This window comes from Pantherophis guttatus, chromosome 2, assembly GCF_059756535.1.
Source record: "Pantherophis guttatus breed Tessera chromosome 2, ASM5975653v1, whole genome shotgun sequence".
NCBI lineage: Eukaryota > Metazoa > Chordata > Lepidosauria > Squamata > Colubridae > Pantherophis > Pantherophis guttatus.
Genome location: NC_142064.1, coordinates 111,598,196 through 111,617,951, shown reverse-complemented (window position 1 = coordinate 111,617,951; position 19,756 = coordinate 111,598,196). Strand labels below are relative to the sequence as shown.

At 41.7% G+C, this 19,756-nt stretch overlaps 2 protein-coding genes across 19 annotated transcripts in view; both read left to right on the top strand.

The window, feature by feature from the left end:
- MCOLN1 (mucolipin TRP cation channel 1) overlaps positions 1-11,395 on the top strand; it is a 37,502-nt gene extending 26,107 nt beyond the window's left edge. The window contains exons 10-15 of the mRNA XM_034437827.3: positions 6,689-6,838; positions 6,965-7,066; positions 7,575-7,697; positions 8,088-8,294; positions 9,168-9,298; positions 9,537-11,395. Coding sequence (XP_034293718.2) covers positions 6,689-6,838; positions 6,965-7,066; positions 7,575-7,697; positions 8,088-8,294; positions 9,168-9,298; positions 9,537-9,573 — 750 coding nt within the window. The 3' untranslated portion in view covers positions 9,574-11,395. The remainder of the gene's footprint in view (positions 1-6,688; positions 6,839-6,964; positions 7,067-7,574; positions 7,698-8,087; positions 8,295-9,167; positions 9,299-9,536) is intronic.
- A 4,063-nt stretch (positions 11,396-15,458) lies between these two features.
- PNPLA6 (patatin like domain 6, lysophospholipase) overlaps positions 15,459-19,756 on the top strand; it is a 142,445-nt gene continuing 138,147 nt past the window's right edge. For 15 of the 18 annotated variants that reach the window (XR_015732800.1, XR_015732799.1, XR_004594812.3 and 12 more), the window contains exon 1: positions 16,759-16,840. Coding sequence is in view for 8 of the 18 variants with exons in the window: in XM_034437816.3 (XP_034293707.1) it covers positions 16,773-16,840 (68 nt within the window). In the remaining 10 variants the exon portion in view is untranslated. Of the gene's footprint in view, positions 15,594-16,758; positions 16,841-19,756 lie in introns of those variants that run through there. The other 3 variants (XM_087888516.1, XM_087888518.1, XM_060683426.2) reach the window with 1 other exon arrangement.

Genomic DNA, 19,756 nt, shown 5'->3' with positions numbered 1-19,756 from the left:
CTTGACTTTTTGGGCGTCTGTTGTTCAACCAAACGTACCATTTGTCCCAACATTGGAGATATACGGAGTCCTTTTGATCTCTCAATGCTTTAGTCAGTCTGTCGGCTTCCGCATAATCCAAAATTTTCTCCAAAATCAAATCTTCAGCCGGCAGGTCTTTCCCCTTCCAATGTTGGGCGAAACATATTCTTGCTGATGTATTGATAAATACACACAGACACCATATATTTGTGCCTATGTTGTCTGGCCTGATGTTCAGTAGATAGTACTCTGGTTTCAGAATTAGGTTATAACCTGTGATTTCCATGATCCATGCCTGTATAATTTTCCAGAATTCAGTCGTCCTGGAGCAGGTCCACCACATGTGGAAATAGGTGCCAATCTCCCTACACTTCCAACAGTTTGGTGAGAGATTTGAATACATTTTAGAAAGACGAGCAGGTGGAAGGTGCCATCTATACAGCATCTTGTACACATTTTCTTTGTATGATGTTGCCCACAGGAATTTCATATGTTTAAGCCAGATTTCTTCCCATTTTGTCAAATCAATTGGATAGCCAATATTTCTCCCCCAGGCAATCATAGAGTCTTTAACTATTTCATCCCCTATCCAATAGTCTATTAAAAGTTTATATATCCTTGATAACATTTTGTCCTCTTTTCCTAGAATGATATTGTCCAGATCATGCTGATTCAAATTAATACCATCTTGTTCCCTATCTTTTTTAAATTTCGAGCAAATTTGGGCATAAGCCCACCAATCCAGTTGTCTTCCCTGCAACTCCAACTCATTTCTTGATTTCAGACTACCATGGGGGTCCAAAAGTTCCCGGTAAGAGAGATGATTTTCTTTGTTATATAGAGGCCTATACGTTATAGCTTCGAGTGGGACCAGCCAAGAGGGGATTGAAGAGTAAAATTTACCCTTAATTTTCCTTCAGGACTCAATTAGAATATTCCTCACATAATGTCCTGCAAGGCACCTGTGCTTTGGGATTCTGTTTTGCCAAAGAAAATAATGCCAACCTTGATGTAGCCCCTCCCCTTCCAAGATCAACAACCTCCTTCTTCTCAACAATATCCAATCCCTGATCCAGACTAAATTTGCGGCTTGATAGTAGTATTCCCATTTTGGAACACCAAATCCTCCTCTTTCTTTAAGCTCTTGAAGCATTTTAAGTTTGATTCTGGGTTTTTTATTTTGCCAGATGAATTTAAGGACATAGTAATTTAGTTTTTTAAAAAAATTATTATCCAATCTAGCTGGTGCTGTATAGAATAGGTATATCCATTTCGGGAGTATGTAAGTTTTTATAATTGCTATTCTACCTAGTAGGGATATCTGCATGTTCTTCCACTTCTCTAGATCCTGACCTGTTCTCTTGAGAAGGTTCAGATAGTTGTCTTCTTTGATCGTGGAGCATTTGGCTGATATAATAATACCTAGATATTTTAGTTTATTTACAATTTGGAACCCCAAATTTGCTTCTAATTCTTTCCCTTGCTTTACTGTCAGATTTTTGGCAATAATTTTAGTTTTTTCCCTATTGACTTTTAATCCCGCCACTTTACCATATTTTTCTATTTCCTGGGTCAGACACGGTCCCGATATCAACGGATCTTCTAATATAAATACTAAGTCATCAGCGTAAGCCTGCACCTTATATTGTTGATTTTGGATATAAAGACCTTTTATCCCCGTATTACGTCTAATTTCCCTCAGTAAGGGTTCTAATGACAAAATAAATAACAACGGGGAAAGCGGACACCCTTATCTAGTTCCTTTCTCAATATCAATTTGACCGGATACATCACCATTAATTGAAATTTTAGCAGTCTGCTTCGAGTAAATTGCACGGATTGCCCGAATAAATCTTTCTCCAAATTGCATATGTTGCAGTAAACCTATTAAAAAGCTCCAGTTCACACGATCAAAGGCCTTATGTGCATCCATGAATACCAGGGCCAATTGTTTATCAATATGGGTTTCATAGTATTCCAAAACATTCATAACTATTCTTACATTGTCTCTAATCTGTCTGCCTGGTAAGAAGCCATTTTGGTCTTCATGTATAAATTGGTTAAGAAACCCTTTGAGTCTCTCTGCTAAAACTGCTGCAAATAATTTATAATCTGCATTAAGGAGCGAGATGGGCCTATAGTTCTGAATCTGAGATAGGTCACTATCGTCCTTTGGCAAAAGAGTTATTAGTGCTTCTGTCCATGATTTCGGGGTCTGTCCCTCCCGAATCACCCCATTAAATAACTCAGTCATATGCGTACCTAGTATTTCCCAAAGTGCTTTGTAATATTCAATCGGTAGGCCATCTGTACCGGGAGTTTTCCCTGTCTTTTGTTTTCCCATGACCCTTTCGATTTCCCCCTCTGTAATTTCTTCATCCAATACTTCCCTAGATAAACCTGGTATTTGGGGTATGTCTGATTCCTCTAAGTATTTCTTTATTTCCTGCTCAGACTTATCATCCTTACAATATAGGTTAGTATAAAATTCCTGTGCAATTATTTTCTTCCCTTCTTCCCCTGTAATCCAATTGCCTTTCCCATCTCTCAAGTTATGGATTCTATTCTTTTCCTTTTCTTTATTTAGACGGTAAGTGAGCCACCTCCCTTGTTTGTTTGCCCTTTCGAAGTATCTTTGCTTCATCCACCTTATTTTTTTCTCCAAATCCTGTTGATCTAATAAATTAATTTGGTGTCGTGCTAATTTCAAGTTCATTTTAAGTCCTATATTGCTTGGATCCTGCTGTAACATAGCCTCACTTCTTACCAGGTCATCCAATAATTTATTGCGCTCAGCCCTTTCCTTCTTTCGTTTCCCTGCCATATAATTAATCACGAAACCATGAAACACAGCCTTCGCTGTGTCCCATACATTGAAAAGGCTTGCATCCTCCCTGTTGTTTTCCTGAAAGAAGAACCCCATCTCTTTCTTTAAGTGTTTTAAGAATAACTCATCTTTAAAAACTCTTATATCCAATCTCCACTTAGGCCTTATTTTCCGGCTTCCCCATGTTATCCAAAGAGGGTTGTGGTCTGCCCACTCATTGACGCCTATTTCTGCTTTCTGTATCCCCTGACTCAATTCCCCTGACAACCACGCCGCATCTATCCGCGACCAAGATGAGTGCCTGGCGGAGAAGTATTATATTGTTTATCATCTGGGTGCTTTTCCCTCCAAATGTCTCTGAGTCCAAATTCTTCTTGTATTTGATGCCAGATAGAAGGCAACCTTTTCTTTACCATATTCTTTTCCCCTTCCTGCTTCCTCTTTCCAGATGTATAATCTTTGCTTTTATCCTCTATAGCATTAAAGTCTCCCACTACACAGATATGTGGGTAATCATATTCAACCAGTTTAGAGTGCAAGGTCTGAAAAAAAACTTTCTGATTTCCATTGGGTGCATATATACAGACCAATAGACATTTTTTATCACATATTTCTACCTCAACCATCAGCAGTCTCCCGTCTTCGTCTGCAAAAATCAGCCTCGACTTTATATGTTTTTGTACATAAATAGCTACTCCTCTTTTTTTTTTTTTCTGCTAGGGATGTATATAATTGACTCAGTTTATTATAATTCAATAAATAGAGGTGATCTTTTTTTATATGTACCTCTTGGAGGCATACTATATTCAAACGTGCTTTCATTAATTTAGTGAAAACCTTTTTCCTTTTATTTGGACTATTCAATCCATTGATATTAACAGACATTAAACGCATCTCTTCCCCATCCCGTCTTCCTTATTACCCTTACTTGCCTTCTGCTTGAGGTTTCTTTTTTGATTGTCTTGTTTCGACACCCCTTTCTACCTGAGTCTGAGATTGTCCTTTCTCTTTCTTCCTTTCACCTACTTGTTCTATTTCCCTTCTCTCTTCCTCCTCTAGTACTTCTTCCCTGCTCTTGCTCTCTAGCTCTTCTCCCACGTCTGATTCTGAGGGGTTCAAATGTCTAATAAAGAAATCTCTAGCGTCTCTAAGGTTGTCGATTCTCACCCTTTTTTCTGCCCAAGTAAATAATAACCCTTCCGGGAGTAGGCACCTATATAATATTTTATGCTTTCTCAGTTGGGCCGTTAAAAAGTGATAATTGCGCCGTATTTCCCGAACCCGCCTAGGGAGTTGCCTTAAGAATATCAATTGTTTGTCCTTATAAGTTACTGTTTTATCTCTGGCCTTCGCAATCACATCTTCCCTAAGGGCTTTCTTAGATAGTCTGATATGAACCTCAGTCAGAAGTTTCTGTCTCCTGGCATAACTCGTGTGAACCCAAAACACATCGTCTATATCCCTCAAAACCTCTTCCTTTGTGATCTCCAAAGTCCCAGCCAATATTTCTGCTACTATATCTCTTAACGGCTCCCCCCTTTCTTCCACCACGTTTTGAATCCTCAGATAGAAAGATGATCGTTCCATTTCCAGAAAAATAATTTCCTCTTCGAGAACCCTGTTCACCGCTATTTGTTCCCTTTCCTCTCCATCTTGCCTTTCCTCACATCGTCCCATCCTCCTTTCAATGTCTTGTATTTTACTCTCCTGTTGCGTCAACACCCCCTGAACACCTTCCAAGCTCTCATTCAACATTTTGATATCATTTCTAACGGCTCCCAGCTCCCCTTTAATATCTGATGTTAAGTCCTCTAAATTTTTAGAAATAACTTCTTGATTTTTGGTCATCACTTCGTACATTGCCTGCAGCATGTTCTGTAAGCTTGATAACGATGGTGGTTTCCCTGCAGCAACCATATCATCCAGTGACCTGGCAGACGAAGGCGATGAGGTGGGTGTAGCCGTGGTGGCCGTAGCAGCGACCATAGGGAATGTCAAGACTTTTTTCCCAGTTTTTGTGGTTACCACTGATGTTGCCGTTGACATTTTGATTGAAAAGATTTTATCCGATCAATTCCAAAAAAAGGGGGTAATCAAGGGTAGACAAGATTTGAATTAATCAGGTGAGCAGTCTAATCGGTAGTAGGGGTAGTATTCAATACATAGTTCAGAGAGGAAAGAAAAGTAAGGAGAAAGAAAAAAAAATCCAAAAAATATTACTCGGCAGAATTCTTCTCTTCCTGGAGTTGCTATACACAGGTTATAATAAAGATCTCCACTAGATGGGGGTATAGCGCTATTCTGCACACACACTCTTTAATAAACACGTTGAGAGGAAAAGGGGGTAAGGAAAGGGTAATAGATTTCTAGCAAAAGTATAGCTGTTTGTTCAGTCACAGGTCCTCCCAAATCCTCTATAGAAAATATAAGAAAGGAGCAGGAGATCAACCCAAAATCAATCACACCCTCCACCAGATACAGCTCACAACTCGATCCTTTTCAAATGTTCCATTCAGCCAGCACAGTTCAAAGTCGGCTCCACAAGTAAGGAGTGGGACACACGTAGCCGCTATCCCGTCTTTGCTCCAACCACACACAGGGCACTTTTCATAGATCTCACCACCTCAGCATATCCAGTGGGGCTCTCAGAAGAGTCAAAACACCATCTCCATTAGCTCTTATTTAATTGAAGGTGTAGGGCGCCTTGTCCGTCGCGATCAGGTTTCCCTTCCAATATGGGCAGTCATCGCTACGGAGCCGCCATTACTGGCGCTGCCTTCTCAGCCTGGGACAGGAGAGATTCGCTTTCGCGTGCCGGATTGCCACTCCTAACACGCTCCTAGCTCCTCTCTGCTTGCGGCCGCTTCTCCGGGGCCGCCACCGGCAAAACAAAGCCGCCCAGGCTAGGAAGTTGGCAAGATCGTGACAGGAGCTAACTCCAAATCCATCTTGCTAGCACGATGACCGGAACCGGAAACCCTGAATGGAGTTGTTTATACCCAGTCAAGGTCAACCATCCCGGAATACCAGATGGACAAAAACATCTGAAGATGTGCCCCACATGACACCATATGGGATGGGGATTGGACATTCAACCTGAGTCCTTGTGAGGAGGGATTTGGGGAAACTTTCAATATGTAACTTTTGGTTCAGATCTTGCTTTTCTTTTGTTGCTATCATTTCAAACTCAGTAAAAGTACCTCTTCTCTACAAAACATGAAGTTGGTGGGTTTCTTTCTTGGGTTCTGAACGGAGGCACGCCTGACAGCAGGTTTTCTTGCTATAGCAGCTGAATTATGTAATGCCCAGAGTTTGCAAATGTTCAAATAGATGTAGAAGAACATACCGGTAATAGAAGAATTAAGTCAGCTGCTTTTATAATGCAGTAGAAATGTGCAAAGTATTTTGAATTTGAACTATTTCAGGTTCAGACATTTCTTATAAATCCAAATCAGTGTTGGAACACTTCCAGTGAAACTGAAACATTGAGTTTTCACTGTCTTCTTTAACTTTTTCTAGGACTATTTTTGGTTGACCATTTTTTTGCTAGGTGTTACTGAGTGACTAGCATAAGAAACATAGTGATGTTTGAAAGAAAATTGTTCAAATAATGAATCAGTCTCTCTTCTGGCCCTGGTTTAGGGGAGATGAATAATTTGGCAAGTCCCAAGTCTTTGAAACTAAGCTAATAATCTTCTAAACTTAATTGTATTCATCTTGCCCTCTTGCCTTGATATAGGGGAAGGAGATAGAGCAGTGCAGAAAGGCAGGGTCACAGGCTGGCAGATTTTGTGTTAGAGGATATGCTACTTGTTCATAATAGTTATTTTCTTCATACAGGAGTTCAGCCGGTACTTTCAGCAACGCTACAGCCAAAATATCTGTCTCTCTGATCGCATGGAATTTCTTAATGGCTGGTACATTTTGCTAGTGGTGAGCGACATCCTTACAGTGTCTGGCACAATAATGAAAATTGGGATAGAGTCCAAGGTAAGCAGGTTATGGCCTTCAGTGCTTGGAACATCTCAGATTTGGATCTATAACCCAGAGCTGTGAACAGCCTGCTCCGATCCCTACTCATAGAGTATCTCTGCATAAGGTGTTCTTTGCTTGCAGAACTTTGCTGACTATGATGTCTGTGGCATCCTTCTGGGTACCTCCACACTCTTGGTCTGGGTTGGGGTCATGCGCTACCTGAGTTTCTTTCAAAAATACAATGTAAGTGGAACACATTTTTTCTTTTTTCCAGTGCATCCCCCAGGTTAGTAGTGGCAAAAGAAAGAGCCAGCAAAGAACATAGCAATAGCACTTAGATTTATATACTGCTTCACAGTGCTTTACAGCCCTCTCTAAGCGGTTTACAGAGTCAACATATTACCCCCAACAATCTGGGTCCTCATTTTACCGACCTCGAAGGATGGAAGGTTGAGTCAACCTTGAGCTTGGTGAGATTTGATCTGCCAAATCTGGCAGCCGGTGATCAGCAGAAGTAGTCTGCAGTATTGCACTCTAATCACTGCGCCACTGTGGCTCATAACAAGAAAATCCCGGAGTTCCTTTTTTAAAAATTAATGTTGGGCTCCTCAAAGTTTAAAATATGCTCCTAGGATCAAATCCTGCCTCAGCTGTGTTTCCAGGGCTGTTACAGCCTCAGTTTGGGTCACATCTGGCTTGATTAAAAATTCCAGAGCTTAATCTCAGACTGCCTTTTCTTCATGTCTTCTAGATTCTCATTGTTACTATGAGGGTTGCTTTTCCCAATGTCATCCGCTTCTGTTGCTGTGTGGCAGTAATCTACCTGGGCTACTGCTTCTGTGGATGGATAGTCCTGGGTCCCTATCACGTCAAGGTAGGAGGAAATGCCAAGCATGAACAGAAGAGGCAGAAGTAAATCATTGATTAAAGTGCTGTTGTAATTTAAATCAAGCAATGACATGTATGTTCCTTAGAAGAGGATGTAATTGCTTTTATTTTGAAGACAGAAGCTACAAAGGGATCAAAGTTTCTGAAGCCTTTGAGCTACAGATGGGTCTCTCTCCCTTCCATCCCAATGCATTTCCCAGAGCAGTTGTGGGAGCTTCACAGGAGTAGAGAGAGGAGGAAGTTTTTGCTGGCAGATGTTACTCTGTGACATATCACAATTGCAGGCACCCCTTTTATATGCTTGTTTTGCTTTTGCTGGATTATGGTGTCCAGATTTTGAGTGTCTTTTATAGATCTTTGTCTATTTTGTTTTCAGTTCCGCTCTCTTTCAATGGTGTCTGAGTGTCTGTTCTCTCTCATCAATGGGGATGACATGTTTGTGACATTTGCCAGCATGCAGCAGAGCAGCTACTTGGTGTGGCTTTTCAGTCAATTGTATCTGTACACCTTCATCAGCCTTTTCATCTATATGGTCCTCAGCCTCTTCATTGCACTTATCACTGGGTCCTATGAGACCATCAAGGTTAGTCTTGTTAGAAGTTGCAAGTCCTATATAAAGGAAAAGGTAAAGGTTTTCCAAGTCCAGTCATATCCAACTCTAGGGGGCGGTGCTCATCTTCATTTCCTAGCCAAGGGAGCCGGTGTTCTCATTTCCATGGTCATGTGGCCAGCATGACTATATACCAGGGTGCACAGAATACCTTCCTACCGAAGTGGTACCTATTTATCTACTCATATTTTCATGCTTTTAAATTGCTAGGCGGGCAGGAGTTGTGGCAAGTAACGGGAGCTCACCCCATGTACGACGCTTGGGTCTCAAACCTGGGCTATCAGCTTTCCAGCTGACAAGCAGACAGTCTTTAACTGCTGAGCCATTGCGCACCTTGCTAGTCCTATATACAAGATGGAATTAAGCAGCTTTGCTCTGAATTCTACAATGGCATCTTGTAGGCTTCTTTATCACAAATATGTAAACCACAGCAGATACATTTTATTCCTTTTCTAACTTTACTACCTTAACAAGAGGAATGGTATGAATACCTATAGTTCCAGAAATGCCCTAACTGCAGAGACTGTTATTAAGATGATGCCTATGAAGACTAACAGCCTATCATGGTATGTGGGGATGATTTTGAGAGACAAGAGGAAGAGCTGCTGACTAGGCAACAGTCAGATAAGATGCATTTGAGCCTGGCAGAATAAATGAAGGCATGGCAAATATCTCAGAAGGGATCTCCCCATGTTTCTTGAACAGTAAAAGTGAGGGGAAGAGGATATACTTTCAGATCTTACAATAAAGATAGAGCTAGTATCCATTGATTTGTTTCTTATCTGCACTAACTCGCAAGACCACATCTTAGCCACCCCAGTGACAATAACTTTTTTCTCTTTTCAGCATCAGTGTGAGGGGGAAGCATCTGTCACTCAGCTCCATACCTACATAGCTGAATGCAAAGACAGCCCCGAATCTGGCATGTTCCGCAAGGAAAACAGCTCTTCGTGTTCTATTTTCTGCTGCTGTGAACGGTAGGGTCTGTAAAATAGGTACTGTGCTTGCCTTTGTTCCTATCAATTTAGAACTGGGTAATTTGGATCGCAAAGCACTGTGCTAATTCCAACAAATCCAGCATTGAAAAACTCTTCCAGCCATGCAGTGGTTCACCTTAGAACCCTGGAGTGCAAATAATGCTGGGCAACTGGATGCATCTTGTGTTCTTCACTGGGAGGAAAACAGAGTTTAATAGCTGTCTTGTTTCACTCACAGAAGCCCGATGCAGGAGAATGTGCTGGTGGTGAACTAAGAGCCTTATGGGAACAAAGGGGACTGTTTTGCTGCTTCTTGATGGACTGTCTGGGAGACGAAGTGCCTGGAAGTGGACTAAAAACAAGCAAACAGTGGTCTTTAATGGCAGGGTTTGGGATATGAGAGGTAGCAGCTTGCAGTGTGAGCCCTATGTTTGTTCCCTACAGAACTGTTGTAATAGTCGTCTGACTAACAAGATTCCTGGGGAGAAGGAGGAAGAATAGCTTTTTAAATAACCTTAGCAGGGCTGCATTAGACTTTATTGAAATCACTACAGTAGATCTCATCTTTCTCAACTTGGGTAAAACTAGAAGATTTGCAAAGTATTACCATGAGAAACGAACAGCTTTTTTAAAAAAATAACTTTGTTTTAGAAGAAAAAAAAGGAATAGCAAAAAGGACATGGCAGGAATAATCAAGGCAAAACCCTTGTGTTACCTCTGAGATCCTTAAGTCACCCATGCTTTCTCTGGGTATTTCGATGGATCCATTTGCCTCAGAAAGGACTGACCCAATGGCATTATTCTTCAAGCAACATCCAAAGGAGTAAACGTTTCTAACATAAAATATTCTCATCTGATTGGTACTTGGCAGGTTCAGAATGCTGTAGAATGAACTGAAATTAATGAGTGGGGCTGGGAGGGGCAAATAACAGCTACTTAAAAATACGGAGCAAGACTTCTCCCATCTTTTCCTGTTCATGTACATGTATTTCCATCTTAGTGGTATTCTGCTAGTCTCTAGTATTTCCAGATGTGTCATCTGTAGTGAGCATTGCTTGTTTACTGTGACATTCTAGTCAATCAGTTCCTCTGGGTTGCAATTTCTGTGTATGAAAAATAGATCATGCTCATTTATCAAATAGAGAATATTGTACTTGAACAGGAATATAAGTAGGTTAAAAAGTTTCGACAGAACTGGAACACTCTTGGTCTCTAGTACACTTTTTTTTTCTGGTTTGTAGCGGAACATCTTGTATTATTCAGAAGAGGATGGTGATAGCTCCAGAGTGGCAGCCTGGCATGGAAAAATTCTGTCAACCATTTAATCATTTTTGTAGAAAATACCATAATGCGGATATTTTGCAATCTGGTAATGAAGAGGCAATATCCATGTCACTATTTGAATGAGAGGCTGACCCTGCTCCTTATGGGTATCAGAATTTGAACTGAAAACTCTCCTCACTGTAATGCTGAAGTGCCCCAGTGCCCATCATCCCCTGCAATTTTCTCTGGTCTAGTTCTGATTCCTCCTCCAGTGACTCTCAAACTTGTCTCACCTGATAAAGTTGCTTTGAGCAGATAATCTTACAGATGTACCATTTCATCTTCAACTTTATAAAACTCATGATCCAAAAGATGAAAAGAACTGTGGAATTTTTTACTTCAGAAGCAGAAATTTAGAAATTGCCCTGTTGGACTTTTATTACAGGGAGGGATTAATTACATCCTCCCACCATTTTATGTTCTTGTCTGTTAAACAACAAGTTAGTTTTAAAAAAACCAAGTGACCCAAATAATGTTAAATAAGGGCCAGTTGCTTTAAAGCAGTAATTTAATACAACTGTAACAAAGAATACAATATTAATTTGATTATTTCCTGTTAGTATAATTTATGAAGTACAGTTCTGGACTATAAAAATCAACTATTTATAGCTAACAGTATTATTCTAATAAATAATTATGAGAAAAACATGAAGAAGGAAAGCAATTTTGGTTTTTCATCCTGAATATTATGGGTATTGTCAATACTGCAGCACTGTAATCTGTATGTTTAATATAAAAAACCTAGCAACGGCAAAAGACCAGTTGGTTTTACAATATCTATCCTGAAGTTTATTCTTTATCCTATGCTGAACTCTATCCTGAGTCTATCTTGAAAATGGTGAATGAATGTATTTATGCAGGGCTTCTGTAGAAAAGAGTCCTTACTCCTGGCTTTTTTTAAAACTGGTAACTCCATTCTTTGTGGTTGAAAGTACAAGCAATTAAAGATGCCTACAGCTTCTGTTAGATTTTTAACAAGAAGTATGTGCCACACACTTGCACAATGTATTGTATGTGGGAAATGGCTTGTTTTTACCTGGAATTTTGCATAGGTTTTGTTTGTATGTACAACATACTTTCCCCAGGATGCATTGGGGGAGGTTTATGGTATGTTTATTTGTATATTTATTTATTTATTTATTTTTTATTTATTTTTTATTTATTTTTGCGATTTATATGCCGCCATTCTCCCGAAGGACTCAGGGCGGCTTACAACAACAATCAATAATACAAATCACAAAATAACAAAATAAGTTAAAAACCCCTTAAAAACCATATTTAAAATTATTACAGTTTGGGCAACCCCTAGCAGATCAAATTATTTGATGGAAGAGCCACGTCTTCAGTTCGCGGCGAAAGGAGAGGAGGTCCGGGGCTATGCTGAGCTCGGTGGGCAAATCATTCCAGAGGGTCGGTGCTCTGACAGAGAATGCTCTCCCCCTGGGGGCCGCCAGTCGACATTGTTTGACTGATGGCACCCATAGGAGGCCTGCTCTGTGGGAGCGCACGGGACGGTGGGAGGAAGGCAGAAGATGGTCCTGCAAGTACCCCGGGCCTAAGCCATGTAGGGCTTTATAGGTAAGTACCAGCACCTTGAAACGGACCCAGAGAGCAACCGGCAGCCAGTGCAGCTCGCGCAGGAGAGGTGTTGCATGGGAGTAACGAGGAACTCCCGTAACTACCCGCGCAGCCGCATTCTGGATCAGCTGGAACCTCCGGATGCATCCCAAGGGCAGCCCCATGTAGAGGGCATTGCAGTAATCCAACCGAGAAGTAACAAGAGCGTGGGTGACCGTGGCGAGGGCATCTCAGTCTAGGAAAGGGCGCAACTGGCGCACAAGATGTACTTGTGCGAAGGCCCCCCTGGTTACGGCCGTCAGATGATCATCCATGGACAGCAGAGAATCCAGGACGACACCCAGATTGCGAACTGTAGCGGAGGGGGTAAGAGTCTCCCCTCCTATCACTAAAGATGGTACCTCTAGATCCCGAGATGCCGGCATCCACAGCCACTCAGTCTTGGATGGGTTGAGTCTGAGTCTGTTCCTACCCATCTAAGCCCGCACTGACTCCAGGCAACGGGATATCACGGAAAGGGCATCCCTAGGGTGATCCGGGGTGGAGATATAAAGCTGGGTATCATCCGCATATTGGTGATACCTCACCCCAAAACCACGAATGATCTCACCCAGCGGCTTCATATAGATATTGAAGAGCAGAGGGGAGAGAACCGATCCCTGAGGCACCCCACAAGTGAGGGGCCTCTGGGAGGATCTCTGACCCCCTGCCGATACAAACTGCAAGCGGCCCGAGAGATAGGAGAACCACTGCAGAACAGTGCCTCCTATCCCCAACCTCCTGAGTCGCTGCAGTAGGATACCATGGTCGATGGTATTGAAAGCCGCTGAGAGGTCAAGAAGGACCAGGATGGAGGAACAACTCCCATCACGGGCCCGCCAGAGATCATTCACTAGGGCGACCAATGCTGTGACCGCGCCTGCAACCAGATTGGTAAGGATCCAGGTAGTCAGTTTTATATACATTGGATACAATCGAGTTTGCTTGTCCATATGCCTTCTAGTAGGTACTCTAGTGTTTGAAGGGTACAAATCAGTGGTGGAATTCAATTTTTTTTACTACCGATTCTGTGGGCATGGCTTGGTGGAAGTGGCAGGGGAAGGATACTGCAAAATCCCCATTCCCTCCCCACTCCTGGGGGAAGGATATTGCAAAATCTCCATTCCCACCCCACTCTGCGGCCAGCCAGAGGTGGTATTTGCTGGTTCTCTGAACTACTCAAAATTTCTGCTACCGGTTCTCCTGAACCAGCTGAATAGCACCCCTGGTACAAACACATGAAAGGGCATTTGAGATTCTGAAAAGTTTTTGGTGCTCTCTGAGCTTGGTTGTTTTCTTGCAGACATTTCATTATCCAAACTAAGTAAAATCAGTGTTAGTCTAGCACTAACTACCATTGATGATGTTACCTAGTTTGAATAATGAGACGTCTGCAAGAAAACAACCAAGCTCAGAGAAAGACCCCTCATTTCAACCTTGAGCTACAAATATTCTTCTTTACTGATTTGAGATTATGGCATTCCATCTCTCTTGCTGAAGTTGTTAGATAATCTCTTTTTTTACTCTAATCAGAGTTAGTTTGGTTAATAACTTAGTAGTTAAGATCTCAGGCTAGAAACCGAGATGTGGTTCTAGCCCTCCCTTAGGTAAAAAACAGCTGGGTGACCTTGGGCAGATCACTCTCTCTCAATCCTAGGAAACAAGCAGTGACAAACCATTTTCAAAAAGCCTTTGTCAAGAATACTGCAGGGCGTAGTCCAGATAGTCTCCAGGAATCAACATGACGAAGGCACCAAATAAAAGTTACTATCTGAAAAAGATGTTGTGACAGGCTGCACCTAATGACTGCCATTCTGGGAATAGGCAAGCCTCCCATGGCAGCTATTTTTATGTGTTTGTATATCTCTTAAAATGTCAGAAATAACATTAAGGGAACCTATGAGGATATGTACCAGCTTTATTTTATTTATTTTTATATTGTTTTTATGACTGTCCCAGTCATGGCTTGAGATGGGCATCTATATAAATTGAATGAATCAATCTATCTATCTATCTATCTATCTATCTATCTATCTATCTATCTATCTATCTAAGAAAAAACCACTCACGCCATAATCACAAAATCTACAGAACTGTGAAGCCTACAAACTTGAAATTTGCCACGTATGTTCCTCTTGGCTTCTAGGTGCTCACTAAGAAAGGATTTTTCGAAATGACCATCAGAGCATTAGTATTTCCTATATTGTTATTAACACACTGTGATGCTAAGGAGTTCTCCCCCTCCCCACCTCAAAAGAAATCTGTTCCAAATGCAAAACACAAGCAGAGGAGAGGAGTTTCAGTTTTACTTTCACAGCAGGAAGCAGCTTTAATACAGAACACTTGAGCTAAGCCACAGCCAGGCTCCTTCCTGTCTCCTCCTTGCTCACAGCAAATACTGTTTCACTTTCCGAACAGTCCTCTGATGCTAAGGAGTTCTACTCCCCCTCCCCACCTCAAAAGAAATCTGTTCCAAATGCAAAAGTTTTACTTTCGCAGCAGCAACCAGGGGATAGGATAGGGGAGGTTTCTGTGGGGCAAGGCTGAGGGAGAAAAGGGGATAAGATAGGGGAGGCTTCTGTGGGGCAATGCTGAGGGAGAGAAGGGGATAGAATAGGAGAGGCCCAAGCTGTAAGTGTTGATTTATCAAGCCCCATCATATAGTTCTGTAGTTAAGCACGGGTAGTAAATCAATAAATACTACTTTCAGGAAGCCTTGAAAGTTGCTACAGAACAGCATTAGCTGAATTTGCCTGGCACCCTCATAAAGCAGCGAAACCCAATGAAGCTTAGCAGTCCTGTCTTTGTCACTAGTTTATGGATCAATGTAGTCAAATCACAGAAAATTGAACATAGATACAATTTTCCATATTTTCACACATGATCCTACTGGAATCAAATCTTCAAAGGAAGAAGGGCGTGCAGTAGGCCAAAGAACTTGGTTGGCTAGGAAGGAATCATGGAAAAGTTTATTCTGCTCAAAATATATCCCTGATTATGCTACTGGGGGGAAAAGCTACAGTATAGTCCAACGTGCCAGTCGCAGAAAGATCCTAAGCAGCTTGCCCTTCGTAGGACAGAAGCGCTAAGAGATCGAAAGGCTTCAGGTATGTTATTATTGCTGAACTTTTCACCATGCCCCTCCTTCCTTCTGTTAGAAGAAAAAAAAGCCTTTCCCTTTAAGGATTGTTGGAAGGCAGAGCTTTCCCTTCTTGAATTCAAAACTCCCAGCTGGGAGATTACTTCGAAATGATTGGAGGTCAGCTGCTTGAGAGCAGAATTAGTTTATTGTTTATAGGAAGGCAGGCAAGAAACAAATACAAGCACAGCATTCCGAGGCTAGCCTGTTTGAGCTGTAAGAAAAATCCTTTTTTATATCCTAAAAGGTCTTTTGATTTTTCTATGTGACCCTTTAAAGTCTTTTGACATTCTTTTGATTTGGCATGTGAATCCTTTGATTTATGTGTGTGATTGTTTTATGGTGTTTAAATCCTGCTTTTATGTGATTGGGTTCTTCCGTCCTGGATCTGGCAAATAAGTAATTGTTTTATAGTCCAATCTCTGTTTTTCTAGCCCTTTGTAGTTGTTCCCTAAGTAGTACAGGGGTTTAAGGCACCCTGTTATTAAACTGATTAAGACCAGCTGCCTGCAATTACTGCAGGGTTCGAATCTCGCCAAGGCTCAAGGTTGACTCAGCCTTCCATCCTTTCTAAGGTAGGTAAATTGAGGACCCAGTTGTGGGGGCAATAAGCTGACTTTGTATAAAATATACAAAAGGATGAAGGCTATTGCTGAGCACATTGTAAGCCGCCCTGAGTCTTCGGAGAAGGGCGGCATATAAATCAAATTAAAAAAAAAATTAATCAGTTTGTTATTACTGTGTTTTAGTGAATATCTCCTTTTCTCATGTGTTTAAAATTCTAATTACTTTGGCTTGATTTCTTTTCCTTTTTGGGTGTTTGCTTTTTTCTGTGTCCCATACCTGTTTGAATGTTGCAGTCCCCTGTAATTTTGTCCTTCCTTTGTTGTGGAAAATAGGGTGGCTTCAGCTTCTTAATGGCCCATTGACAAAGGTGGGGGCTGAAACTCTACCTGAGTTTCTGCTTATTTTCTTTTAGGGGAATTTTCCTGCTCTTTTAATATTTTTTGAGTTTCTTTTCCTTTTTCTAAAAGAAGAGTGAATCATTTCCCAACACTTCCCAAGTAGATGCGAACGACTCCAAACTGCCTTTGCAACTGGGGGCTGTCTTTCTATTTCTGGGGAGGCATGAGTTCATTAGAAGCACGCCTTCTATCTAAAGTCGAGATGTGCAGCAGGGTAAAAAGGCGGCGGCTCTCCAGAGACTCAAGCTTAGCAGCCCTCTGGATCCTTGGTGTCCGAGTCTTCGTTCCGCTGCAGGGCTGGAAAGATCGCCCTTGAGCGACTAGTACAGCAACTGGTTCGCAGGCTGCGGGCGTCGCAGAAAAACGAGTGACTCCAGCGGTGGTGACGCAGCTTAATTGCGTCATTTTCGAGGCGCCGCTGGGGTCGGGGATGGGCAAAAGGAGACATGGAGTGCAAAAGGTGGTCTGTCTGGTCGGAGCTGCGATCGCAATCAATGGGTGAGTCTGAGTGGGAAGAAAAAGAGTAGGGGGAAGGGAGGAAGATAAGAGTGTCTCTGAGCATGTATAGAGTGTATCGTTTCTCAGAAAACCCTGGACGTTTTAAATAAGAACAGAAAGGCATGATGGATGGGTTGAAACAGCTTCTGTTATTAGAAATTAAAATTAAGGAAGCAGGAAGTAGGGAGCAAGGACTTTTGGGGCAAAAGTTGAGCTGTGTAGGACAAGATATGATATCAACTAGCAGGACTGAATCAGAAAAGTAGCTATAAAATTTCAAGTATCAAGAACATTGTATTAATCTACCTCACACCTCCGTCCCGGTAGTCATATTTTTTCACTATTGCTCTCTCTTTTTTGCCACATATTTATGAGCCCGTGGATAGCAGAGCCTGCTCCAACTTTCTTTCTAATATGTTAATAAATTACATTTTGATTTCGACAAAGATTGTTAGCTCTTCTGGGTGAGGCTAAGACAGGCTCCTCCTCCTTAGTATTTTGGTTCTCTATTGTACTTGCTGTAAATATATCCCAGATATTGTGTACAATATTGAAGAGTGTTGTAATTTATAATATTTGGAACTTAAAGTTAAGAAAAGAAAGATAACAGTAAGCACATCAAAGGCATCTGCAGAATGGGAGCAGCCAGAAGGAGGAGGTCAGTTCTGTTAAACTGAATATCTTTCAGTAAGTGTCTGAGTCCTCCTGAAGGAAACTAATTTGGACCATTGGGGAGGAGAGTGAAGCTAAGGCAACAAAACCAAGGTTGGAACAGAGATGTATGTGGGAGAATGTTAGATAAGCCCCAGTACAGGATAAGACAGGTTTCTGATTCCTATCTGGTGCCTCAAGCTGACCAATGCCAGCCTCCTTCTGCAATTGAATTGGTCTCATGGGCGGGGGAGGTATATATGAGAGTGATTAAGAGAGTGAGACCATGCAGGACTTTGAACTAAGGATAGTATTTAAATCAGAGACAGATATTTCAAGCAACTGGAATTGCTTAACTGCCTGGATCTGTGCCAGCAAGATGTTTTTCCATTCAACTAAGATCAAGGTCATTTCTTCATAAATCTATGTATCATTAACATGAATTAGCTTTTACTTTCTTGTTAAAGACCAGGTTTGATTCTTTGATGTCCCAGTAGGTTTTAATGGAGAATGCTGGAGAGGAGTGTATTGTCATATGAGTCTTGTTTTGGTATATTTGGGGAATAACAACCTTGCCTAAACTCAAAAGTTGAGGTTAGACCTGATTTACATCTCTATAAGAAAATATCAGGAGATCTGTAACTGTAGGCTAGACTGAGAAGTCAAGAATGCAGTGACAAATTATTTCTGTATGGTTGCCAAGATGACTATATGGGTTTGTCCACTAGAAGCTGAACTTGACTTAGAGAAAACTTACCTTTTCTAGTATGGATTTGTGAAATAGATTTTCAAGAGCTATAAACAAAATTCACACTGAGAAGAGCACCAGAGGCCTGTTCTCTATTCTATGTTCAGTGGTCATTCAGAATAACTGGTTAATGCAAGTATAGTAATAAACTGCCATATATGGTAAATGAGAAAAAAGAGACACTTGTTAGGCAGGCTGAGGCAAAGAGGCAATCCCAGAACCAGCGAAATCTGGGGGCTGGGCAGGGGACCGAATGTATCTGCCCTCAGTGTGGAAGGGATTGCCACTCTCGAATTGGCCTTTTTAGTCACACTTGATGCTATTTTAGGACCTCTTTCCAGAGCACAATACCATAGTCTCTTGAGACTGAAGGATGCCAATGATGGTAAATGAGCAATCAGATGTATATGCCCCAAGCAGGAACTATGCCTATTACTTATACGCTTCAGGCTCTTTTTACATTTAATACTAACCTGATTTTTAATTCTTTGTTTGTTTGTTTGTTTTGTTCCGTTTAATTATGTCAGATTCTTGGAGACTACCTAGACAGGTCTCTGCAAGTATTTTTAGCAAGATTTCAAAAGTAGTTTGCCATTGCCTCCTGAGAGAAAGTGACTGGCCCAAGGTCATCCAGCTGGCTTTATGCCTAAAATGGGACTAGAACTCACTATGTCCCACTCTCTAGCCTGTTGGCCTAACCCAATGATGGCTAACCTTTTCTGGACCGAGTGCTTAAAGCGCACACGTGCATGCGTGAATGCATGCACGTGCACCCAAACACCCAAAATGCAATGTGTGCGCAGCCCCCGTGCATGCACGGGCCCATGCGTGCGCCCTGCCCCCGTGCATGCGCGGGCCACCCCCACATATGCCCCCTGCACATGCGCGTACGGCCTCAATCGCACGCCCCCTGCGCATGCACTGCAGAGACCCAAAGGTCAGCTGGCCGGCGGGAGGCTTGTGCATGCGTAGCAGAGCTGAATTAGGGTGACGGGTCGCATGCCATTAGAGAGGGCGCTGCGTGCCACCTCTGGCACACGTGCCATGGGTTCACCATCACTAGACCACTACACCAAACTGACTCTCTTCTTTTACAAAGTGTTAAATAAATATTTGGTCTTTACATACATAATCTGAAATAGTTGTATAAACTAGTTATGAATTTCTTTGCATAATTTAGTCTCCTTCCACTGGGCTTTGAAGCCTGCTCTGCCACTCTAAGGCAAATGCATATTCAAATGAAAGCTGAGATTCTCAAAATGTTTTCACTATCTAATCCAGTGCCCTCCAGATAACTGGGACTGCCATTAGAATTTTCTGCCATTATTATTGCCAAATTAGTGCCATTATTAATTTATTTACTTATTTGATTTCTGTAGCTCCCCAGAATCATTTGTTGAGATGGATAGCTATCAAAATCAAATAAATAGATAAATAATAACAACTGACTATGCTGACCAGATCTTTTATGTGAGCATAACTAGGGGCATTCATTGGGAAAGCTTGATCAGACCTTA